This window comes from Colobus angolensis, unplaced genomic scaffold (assembly GCF_000951035.1).
Source record: "Colobus angolensis palliatus isolate OR3802 unplaced genomic scaffold, Cang.pa_1.0 Scaffold77, whole genome shotgun sequence".
Classification (NCBI taxonomy): Eukaryota; Metazoa; Chordata; class Mammalia; order Primates; family Cercopithecidae; genus Colobus; species Colobus angolensis.
Window position 1 is genome coordinate 766,586 of NW_012121487.1, and position 10,268 is coordinate 776,853.

Below are 10,268 nucleotides of genomic sequence, written 5' to 3' on the forward strand. Positions count from 1 at the left end.
CCGCTCAGCTCCGCTCCCGCCCCCGACGCAGCCATCTAGCCCTGTGGATGATCCTCGGGCGCTGGTCCGAGCTGGGGGCCAGCTGTTCCCGGGCGCGTTCCGTCGTAGCCCGCTGGGGCTTGTAGTCTTCCGCGGTCGGTGGCGCCTCGCCTGCTGGGAATTAGCTCGGCGCCCCGTTGCATTGTGGTCCCGGTAGTCTTTGCGAGAATGGCAAATGGCGGTTGCAGAGGTTCGTCCGGATTCTTGGCTCGCTGCTCCCTGGCTGGCGCCTGTTTGTTCTTTCTGGGCTGGTGAGCAGGGACACTACGTCGCCGTCCCAGGACTTTGCTCTCTCCTTAAAACCCTAGGATTCACCGTCAAGCTTCAGTTTCTCTGTCATCCTTCTGCAGCTGCCCCTTCATCGGCACCGATGGTCCAGTGGAGAAACTGTGTTGGAGGTCAAGGGATGGAGGCGAAACTGCGCGTTCTCGTCCCTGCAGAAGCGGGAATATCCGAGACGCATGGCGAACGTTTCTCCTTGTCTCCTGGCTCCCACTCCGCTACACAGATGAACAGTGTCACCTTCCCTCCTGTTACTTGCTAAGCCTACTCCGTAGAGCTGGTCCTTTGCATAACCTCTTCAAATGTTCTCAACTCTCCCTTGCTCCTACATAGTGGAGTAATCATAAGTGCAATGAGAAAAGCATGAGATTTGAAGTTCCAATAAGTGTTGAGTCTAGGTTCTGGTGGTTATTAACTCCATGATCTTAGGACAGTATCTGACTCTCAGTGTTCTGTGTGAAACGGAAATGCTAATGTGCATTTACCAGGACTTTTTCTTGGGAGAGGCAAATGAAATGTGTCTCCGATGAGTAAGTTCAGAGAATATAAGTGACTTGTCCAAGGTCAGCAAGCTAGTGAGTGGAAAAGCTGAGGCTTGAGCCTAGACTGTCAACACCCAGGCCAAAGATTCATTGCCTGCTTTTCATCCTATGTAGTGAAACCTTTGATATACACTCAGACCTGCAGTGACTTGACCAGAACTCTGGGTTCATGCTTTACTGTCTGATAATGAATTTCCATTTACTTTTATTTTTTTTCTTAGGGTCTTGGTCTGTCACCCAGGCCAGAATGCAGTGGTGTGATCGTGGTTCACTGCAACCTCCCCGTCCTGGGTTCGAGGGATCCTCCCACCTCAACCTCCCAAGTAGCTGGGACCATAGGCACGTGCCACCATGCCTGGCTAAAATTTTTTGTATTTTTGGTAGAGAGGAGGTTTTGCCATGTTGCACAGGCTGATCTGGAACTCCTGAGCTCAAGGGATCCACCTGCCTCCATCTCAGCTTCCCAAAGTGCTGGGATTACAGGCGTAAGCCACCGCCCTGGGCCTTGGTAATGTATTAATCTATCCTAATTCTGCCCTAATTTGCCCCCTAGTTTCACATATGTGTTACCTGCAGCCTCCCAAGACACTGGGACCATGTGATTTTAGTTTTCTTAGATGCTCGATAGACAAGGAGGTACTTAAATAAACTTCATATAAACATGGGCGCTAATAAAATAATGTGGACCCCACCTCTGAAGATCAAAGGGCTTATTTCCGTATTTTTTTCTTGTTAATTCTGCTCCCCATTCTCCTCCCCCAAGGCATCTTTCTGGGCTAAAGAACACTGCTTCTGCCCTCCCCAGCAGCTCTAAGGGATAGAACACTTTATTTTGGGATTGACAGTGTATCTGGCTGGGCACGGTGGCTCATGCCTGTAATCCCAGCACTTTGGGAGGCCGAGGTGGGTGGATCACCTGAGGTTGGGAGTTTGAGACCAGCCTGACCAACATGGAGAAATCCCACCTCTACTAAAAATACAAAATTAGCTGGGCATGGTGCCGTATGCCTGTAATCCCAGCTACTCATGAGGGTGAGGCAGGAGAATCACTTGAACCCAGGAGGTAGAGGTTGCGGTGAGCCGAGATCACACCATTGTACTCCAGCCTGGGCAACAAGAGTGAGACTTCATCTCAAAAAGAAAAAAAAAAGAACTTAAACATAAGCCACAAATAAGGCTTATCATTACCCCATCAATGCTTGGATACTTACTGCATTTATCAAGTTACTACATTTTGCTGTGTAAAAAATATTATGTATGGTGAAAGGGGATATATATATAATATATATTAAAATATACATTAAATAATTATATATTACATAATTTTATAATATATTTATATATTTTATATATTTACATTTTATAAATTATATATTATCCTTACATTTATGTTATATGCAATTATATATTGTAATATATAATATATATATACTTAAGGCTGCTGTGCATCAAGCCTGAATTTTCTTTTCTTCTTGATTTTTGTTTTTAAGATGGAGTCTGTCTCCAGGCTGGAGTGTAATGGCGCGATCTCTGCTTGCAACCTCCGCCTCCTAGGTTCAAGTGATTCTCCTGCCTCAGCCTCCTGAGTAGCTGGGATTACAGGCACCCGCCACCACGCCCAGCTAAATTTTTTGTATTTTTAGTAGAGATGGGGTTTCATCATGTTGGGCAGGCTGGTCTTGAACTCCCAACCTGAAGTGATTCACCCACCTTGGCCTCCCAAAGGGCTGGAACTACAGGCGTGAGACACTGTGCCCAGCCCAAGCCTGAATTTTCATTTGCATTTCCAGTAGTTTTGCCATCTTTGTTATTCAGTAAGGAGCTGTTTTTGTTTTTGTTTTTTTGAGACAGAGTCTGGCTGTGTTGCCCAGGCTGGAGTGCAGTGGCGTGATCTTGGCTCACTGCAACCTCCGCTTCCCAGGTTTAAGCAGGTCTCCTGCCTCAGCATCCCAAGTAGCTGGGACTACAGGCACCCTCTAATTTTTTTTTTATTTTTAGTAGAGATGGGGTTTCACTATGTTGGCCAGGCTGGTCTTGAACTCCTGTCGTGATCCACCATGCCCAGCCAAAGAGCTGTTTTTGTTAAAATTTGCTTGTCCCAGGCTGGGCGCAGTGGCTCACGCCTGTAATCCCAGCAGTTTGGGAGACTGAGGCAGGACAATCACTTGAGCCCATGAGTTCAAGACCAGCCTGGCCAACATGGCAAAACCCTGTCTCTACTAAAAACACAAAAATTAGCCAGGTATGGTGGTGCGTGCCTGTAATCTCAGCTACTCGGGAGGCTGAGGCAGAAGAATCACTTGAACCCGGGAGGCAGAGGTTGCAGTGAGCTGGGATCATGCCACTGCACTCCAGCCTGGGCGACAGAGCCAGACTCGGTTTAAAAAAAAAAAAAAAAAGTCCTTGTACCACCCAAGGGCTATATTAACTGACTATTGTGGCCAGGCATGGTGGCTCATGCCTGCAATCCCAGCTACTTGAGAGGCTGAGGCAGGAGGCAGAGGTTGCAGTGAGCCGAGATCGCACTGTTGCACTCCAGCCTGGGAGACAGAGCAAGACTCTGTCTCTAAAAATAAATGAATAAATAAATAAAATAACTGGCCATAGTGCCTGGCACTTAGTAGATGCTCAATATATATTTAAATTACTCAATAGACATCTATGAATAAATGAACTCATTTTCCTCACTAATAAAAGCAGATATTAATGCCTATCAAATACCTAAATGGATTGCTGGCAGAATCAAAGAAGCTTGCACAAATCACTGGATAAAACACTAGGTGCAGTTATTTCCCTGAGGCTAGGACTGTTAAGAGTCCTTCTCGCTTGGAATTTCCTGTGCTCAGGACAAGGCTCTGCCCACAAGGGCATCCAGACCCCATAGCGGAAAGAGGATATCCAGACCTTCAGATCACTCTAGCTCCTGCTCTTTGCTATTTTCCTTACCAACTGAACAGCTGGGGAAGAGACAGCGGTAGGATTAGTCCTGGTTCCACAGAAACCCAGCCTGATTCAGGCAGATCAATCACTTTGAAGACACAATAATTGGATTTGACTGGAGAACAATTCTGACAATAATCCAAGTTATCCAAAACAGGAACATTTGTGCAAATGGTGGCCTTTATTAAAGACCATGAAAAGTGACAGAACAGGAGCAAATCTGCTAGTGTAGTGCCGAGCTAGCCCTTTGCAGGACCCTAAAACCTGATCTAGTAACAGAATAAATCAGTGTATTTACATTTATGTTTGCCCTGAAAACCCAGGTAAGGTCTGAAGCCTGAGGCCATCTCCCCTTCCTTTCCTCCTCCCTCTTCCTACCTCCTTACCTTCTTTCACTTCCTCAATCCATTCCTCTCCCTTCTCCCTCCTCTCTCTTCCTTCTTTTCCTTTCTGCTTTTCCCTTTTCTCTTCTCCTTTTATTCCTCCTTCTCTTTACCATCTACCTATGTGTCCCTCCAAGCCCCTCTGCTATTTCTCCCCTGCTCACTCCCTTTGCCCTGTCTCCCTCAGGTTCAGCTTCCAGGGTGGGGAGGCGAGAAAGGGTCCTCAGCCCAGGGAGCACTTGTTGGTGTTCTTCTTGTCGCAAGTTTTCAGGTCAGTACTGGGAGGCTTGTTGCCGTTTCCCTAGAGGGAGAAGGGCACAGGGGTCATGGTGTGAATGGCTGGTTAGGGTGTGAGGGTATAAACTGTTTGAAGTGAATCCACCCTCATGAGAAATCTTAGCATTGCTTCCCTCAGTTCTTATCAACACCAACACACACACACCAGAGTTGTACCTAGTCTAGCAAAACCAACTTACTGATCTCCGGCCTCCTGACTTGAGCAAGATGTCCCGGGCCAGGGAGCTAAAAGCCTAAAGTGGGGAATAGAATCAGTTTGGAGGGAGGAGAATCTACCTTCTAACACTTCCTCTCTTGGTCGGGGATGGGGGTGTGGATCTCACCTCATCCACATTCATACTGGATTTAGCACTAGTTTCGAAAAATCGGATCCCGTGCTCTCGAGCCAACTATAAGGGGTGAAGTGGGAAAGAGAGAATTGAATTAAGGGCAGCAGCCAAGTCCTCTGCAATGCAACCTATCTTGGCCCTCCCAGCCCAGTTCTAGAAATTGCTCAGCCTGGCCCTCACCTTATCGGCCTGCTCCTTCTGCACCTTCCTCTTGGCCTCCATGTCACATTTGTTCCCTAGCAAGAGGCGTTCCACCCCAGCTGAGGCATTCTGGGGGGGCAAAAGACAAGTAAAAGTTAGGTCCTGCCAGCCGGGTGCGGTGGCTCACACCTGTAATCCCAGCACTTTGGGAGGCCAAGGCGGGTGGATCACCTGATGCAGGAGTTCAAGACCAGCCTGATCAACATGGTAAAACCCCATCTCTACTAAAAATACAAAAGTAGCTGAGCATGGTGGTGCATGCCTGTAATCCTAGCTACTTGGGAGGCTGGGGCAGGAGAATCATTTGAACCCGGGAGTCAGGTTGCAGTGAGCTAAGATGGTGCCATTGCACTCCAGCCCAGACAACAAGAGTGAAACTTCATCTCAAAAAAAAAAAAAAAGTTAGGTCCTGCCTGTCCTTATGGCTCCCTTCATTCTCCAGGTTCTATCCAGTTCCTCCATCTCTTCTGGAGGATCCTCACCTCCTTGATGCTTTTCATCCAGTTCTGAATATTCTCGAAAGATTTCTCATCCGTGATGTCATATACTAGGATAATGCCCTGGAAGATGACAAAATTCAACTTGGACCGTATTCCCATTGAGGCTTCCCACTGCCCTGTAAGTGACCCGGCAAGTTCCATCCAAGGGTCTAAACACTAGACCACGTTGGGCCCTCTGCAACCCATACTACACCCCTCCCATTTTTACCTGCCTCAACCCCCGACCCTTTGTATTCATAATATATTCTGTGGCCTCATCCTTCATCCTTTGTCCAGACCCACACTTCATACCATGGCTCCACGGTAGTAGGCAGTAGTTATTGTCTTGAATCGCTCTTGGCCAGCCGTGTCCCTAAAGAAGGAGAAGGTTTCATGGAATGGAATAGAGGAAAGAATTCTCTAATGGAAGAATTCTTCCCCTCTCGCAAGAATTTAGCTTTTGCAACATGGTGGGGCAACAGAATAAGGAAACAGTAAAGGGGAGTGGGATTAAAGACAGCTGACCTGATTTCCAGAGATGGTAGTGGCCCAAGAAACAAGATGTCCTTGCTTATTCATTGAATGCTTGCTATGTGTCCAGCACTGCGTATGTATCATTTTATCTAATCTTTACTCTCTCCTTGTAAGACATGTATTATTGTCCCTATTTTACAAATAAGGAAACATGCCGGGGGCCATGGCTCGCGCCTGTAATCCCAGCTACTTGGGAGGCTGAGGTGGGAGAATCACTTGAACCCAGGAGGCGGAGGTTGCAGTAAGCTGAGATTGTGCTATTGCACTCCAGCCTGGGCGATAAGAGCAAGACTCTGTCTCAAAAAAAAAAAAAAAAAGAGGAAACAGATTTGGATAGGCTGAATAATTCATGAAGGTCAGGCAGCAGATAAGTAAAAGAACCGGATTTGTGCACCACTCTGCTCTTATATGTCATAGCATTATGCCTCCACTAAGCTTCATATCACTTAAACAACTTCAGGGTCTATATTTGGCTCTCTGGACTCACCATATTTTGGAGAAAACACTAGACTTAGAGTCAAGTCTTAATTCTGCCTTTGCCATTTAACGGCTCACAGCCTGTTTCCACGTTATGACTGAACAGTTGTTTGTTGTCAAATTAAGAGGATGCTCTGTAGCCAGAGGAGGCAAGAGTTACAAAAAAGCTGGAACTAGTTGGGAGAGCAGGAAGAGAGACAGAAGGACAGCTGAGTGCATCCAGAGAAATAGATTAGAAGTGCTAGAAGGAGCAATGAGGAAAGGAAGAGAAATGAAAGAAAATAGAAGGAAAAGCGTGTAGGAGGTAAATGAGGACGTGTGGTGAGGCGTCCCAGAGGATTCACTTACCAGACTTGTAGTTTGATCTTCTTCCCCTCTATATCCACAGTGCGGATCTTGAAATCAATTCCTAGGGGTGGAAAGTATGCACTGAAGTTGAGACATGCGTGCACACATGTAAAACTGTGTGATGGGAGGGACAGGAAGGGAGCAGTGTCAGCACCAGAAATTCTGCAGGAGAGGCACTTGGGGAGCAATCTTGTTGGAAATGCCAAGCTAGGAGAATTTTCCCAAAGCTGTATTTGTATAGCAAGAATACTATTTTTACTCACGTTTTATGGATTTTGGGAGGGAAAAGGTGATGAAAATTCTGCATGGAGGCTTAAGATCCTTAGGCCACCTCTTGGGTCCATTCAGCTATACCAGCTGACAACTCTCTGAATTCAGTCTCTGTCTCCCCCCCAGATATTACTTTCACATTCTTCCTCTCTGTTTTCTTAGGGCCCTCTACTCTTGGTACTCCACCCACCCTCCTAGTAGAGAGTAAGGAAAAAAGTAGCTGAAGCCAGTCTATGTGAATTAACTAGTGGGCCAAACTTGGCACTAGGAAAGTCTGAGGCTAAGCAGGATTACTTTTGAGACAATTAGGAAAGGGGAGACAATTTTTCCTTTTCCTTTGTAACCAGAATTGTCATAAGACTCTTCCTGTCTTATTTCCCAAGCCAGAGGAGATGAAGAAAGAAGGGAGGAGGGGAGACAATGTTCTTCTTAGTAGAAACTTGGGCACCTCCCCCAAGCCTGCTGGGGGCCCCTGGGAGGAGGATGAGTCACCAGGCTGACTCAGAGACCCCAAAAGTCCCCTCATTTCCACGTTCCTCACCAAGCTGGCTGCATATTCATGATCACAGTCCTTGGGCCGCCCTCCAGCACACCCAGCCACTTTGTTCCACCCTTCCCAAACCCCTGTTCAGCTGAGGTGCAGGGAGACTGGGGCAGGGAACCTGGGAAGTAGATAGTGAGCTGGGGACGCAATGGGAGAGTCTGAAGGTCGGCAAGAGGGAAAGAGGCTAACAGATCGGATTGGGAGAAAAAGATGTGGCAGACAGGGATACAGGAAATGTGGAGAATAGATCGAGAGAGTTCTAAGTGGTGGGGGTAGGGGAAGAGGGGCACAGAGAAAAAGAGAGAAGAGTTCTTGTGGATTTTGGGAAACTAAGGTGATGGCACCAAGAAAATGAGGAGCTGGCAGCAGTTGAAGAGTTACCTGAAGGCCTCAGAGAGGTGAGAGGTTTGGTTACTATACAGAGACATGCATGGGGGAGGGGTCAGAGCCAGGGGTTGAGGGACTAGAATTTAGGAGCCTTACTCTAAGGGGACTGAAAAGTGGGGTCACTAGTAATCCGGGAGCCTGAGAAGGAGGTCACAAGACAGTAGGGGTCTGGGACATGGCCAGCGGGCTCACCAATGGTGGAGATGTAAGTGTTGTTGAAGTTGTCCTCTGCAAAGCGAATGATCAGACAAGTCTTGCCCACCCCCGAGTCCCCGATCAGCAGCAACTTGAAGAGGTGGTCGTAGGCTTTGGCCATGGCGGACACCGGGGGAACCGGGGGAGGGGTAGGGAGCTCCCGGCACTGGTAGGCGGGACTGGACGGTTGGCAAACAGAGCAGCACGGAGCCCAGGCCAGGAAGAAGTTTTCCTCCCTCTCCGCCCAGGCTCCGGGAAAAGGAGAGGCGGCACCCCTCCGGGCTCCACCCCCTGCCCGCCCACCCTTTTGGGCAGGCCAAGGCGGCCAGCCCGGCCTCTGTTCTCTAGGTTTTCCCTTCCCAGCTTAGGCCGGCCTACCTATCTCGCTATTTTCCACAGCCTTTTGGTAACTGTAGCTCCCCTCTTACGACCTTACTCTTCCATTCTGAGGCCAGAGTCTGGGGTGAAGGGAAGTAGAGGTTCAACCAGGACGACCAGGGGAAGAGAAATTTTAGCGGGATTAGGGGAAGAGAGAAGGAGTTTTGGGAATAACGGTGAAGGTAGGTAGGGCACTAGAAATTGAAAAAAAAATGGGGCTGATTTTTGAAGGTGCTATTCAACGAGGCTAGAAGATGAGTTATCATCGGTTTCTGGGGCTGCGTAAAAGTCAGTTCCAGAATTTTAGCGTTAGTTGTCCAAGCCCTTAGTTCTATGGGTCCCAATTCCCTTTGAAAAAAGCGGGATGCGCAGAAGTAGGTTATTTGTTGAGTCAGTCTGCCCCCTGGTGGAACAGGGTGAAAACGTAAATTAGTTTTACAGAATCGGCCCCACCGCCCCAACACTCAGCCTACCTAGACACGTCCTGGTGCTTCAGTTGGAACGACCTCTCTAATGGGGGCCGCATGTGTGATTTCTCTGACCAAATAGCTTAAGAAAACAGAGATTTGAACTAAAAATGTCATTCTTCACGTGGATCTTTTAATATGGCCCACTTAAGGTGTAGTACTCCTGAAATCTCACTCAATAAGGCCGGGCGCGGTGGCTCAAGTCTGTAATCCCAGCACTTTGGGAGGCCGAGACGGGCGGATCACGAGGTCAGGAGATCGAGACCATCCTGGTTAACACAGTGAAACCCCGTCTCTACTAAAAAATGCAAAAAACTAGCCGGGCGAGGTGGCGGCGCCTGTAGTCCCAGCTACCCGGGAGGCTGAGACAGGAGAATGGCGTGAACCCGGGAGGCGGAGCTTGCAGTGAGCTGAGGTCAGGCCACTGCACTCCAGCCCAGACAACAGAGCGAGACTCCGTCTCAAAAAAAAAAAAAAAAAAAAATCTCACTCAATAGGCCATGAACGAGTAGGCTTGGTAACCAAGAGGCTGAAATATGGACAGCATGGCTATAAAGACACAAGTATATCTCTGCCTTTAGAAAAAAAAATTATTCTTGCTATATGTGTGCTGGGGGTGGAAAAAAATACGAAAAACGAAAGAAATTATTTAAGACCTGGTGCGGTGGCTCACACTTGTAATCCCAGCACTTTGGGAGGCCAACGTGAGAGGATCCCTTGGGTCCAGGAGTTCAAGAGCAGCCTGGGCAACATACTGAGACTCTGCTTCGACAATAAATAAATAAATAAATAAGCAAGCCATATATGGTGGTGTGCGCCTGTAGTCCCAGCCCCAGCTACTTGGGGGGCAGAAGTGGGCAGATCACTTGAGCCCAGGAGTCCAAGGCTGTAGTGAGCCATGATTATGCTACTGCACTCCAGACTCGCTGATAGAGTAAGATCCTGTCTCAAAAAAATTTTTTTATTTATTTTTAATTAATTAATTTTTTTGAGACACAGCCTTGCTCTGTCGCCAGGCTGGAGTGCAGTGGCACGATCTCGGCCACTGGTTCAAGCGATTCTCGTGCCTCAGCCTCTGGAGTAGCTGAGATTACAGGTGCCTGCCACGAAGCCCAGCTAATTTTTGTATCTTTAGTAGAGACGGGGTTTCACCACGTTGGCCAGATGGTCTCGATC

At 47.9% G+C, this 10,268-nt stretch overlaps 1 protein-coding gene across 4 annotated transcripts; it reads right to left on the reverse strand.

Annotated features, from left to right (window-relative positions):
• Window positions 1–376: 376 nt before the first annotated feature.
• On the reverse strand, window positions 377–8,506 carry RAB13 (RAB13, member RAS oncogene family). 4 transcript variants are annotated; one of them, XR_001000266.1, is made up of 9 exons: window positions 8,245–8,500; window positions 6,852–6,912; window positions 5,805–5,865; window positions 5,496–5,573; window positions 4,993–5,082; window positions 4,807–4,872; window positions 4,663–4,716; window positions 4,351–4,487; window positions 377–473 (listed from the first exon to the last, which is right to left on the reverse strand). XR_001000266.1 is itself a non-coding variant. In XM_011928181.1 (8 exons), the coding sequence occupies exons 3-8, from the start codon at window positions 5,805–5,807 to the stop codon at window positions 4,410–4,412; spliced, it is 369 nt and encodes a 122-aa protein (XP_011783571.1). In that variant the 5' UTR covers window positions 5,808–5,865; window positions 6,852–6,912; window positions 8,149–8,506; the 3' UTR covers window positions 3,966–4,409. The 4 variants fall into 4 exon arrangements, 3 of the variants coding, with proteins under 3 accessions (XP_011783571.1, XP_011783570.1, XP_011783572.1); XM_011928181.1 differs by lacking the exon at window positions 377–473 and having other exon boundaries at window positions 3,966–4,487; window positions 8,149–8,506; XM_011928180.1 differs by lacking the exon at window positions 377–473 and having other exon boundaries at window positions 3,966–4,487.
• Window positions 8,507–10,268: the final 1,762 nt, after the last annotated feature.

Coding starts and splice junctions, on each gene's coding strand:
- RAB13 (XM_011928180.1), bottom strand. CDS start 8,368: ATGGCCAAAGCCTACGACCACCTCTTCAAGTTGCTGCTGATCGGGGAC. Junction 5,866..6,851: donor AAGATCAAACTACAAGTCTG/GTAAGTGAATCC, acceptor CTCCTTCTTTAG/GGACACGGCTGGCCAAGAGC. Junction 5,574..5,804: donor CCTACTACCGTGGAGCCATG/GTATGAAGTGTG, acceptor GTCATCTTCCAG/GGCATTATCCTAGTATATGA.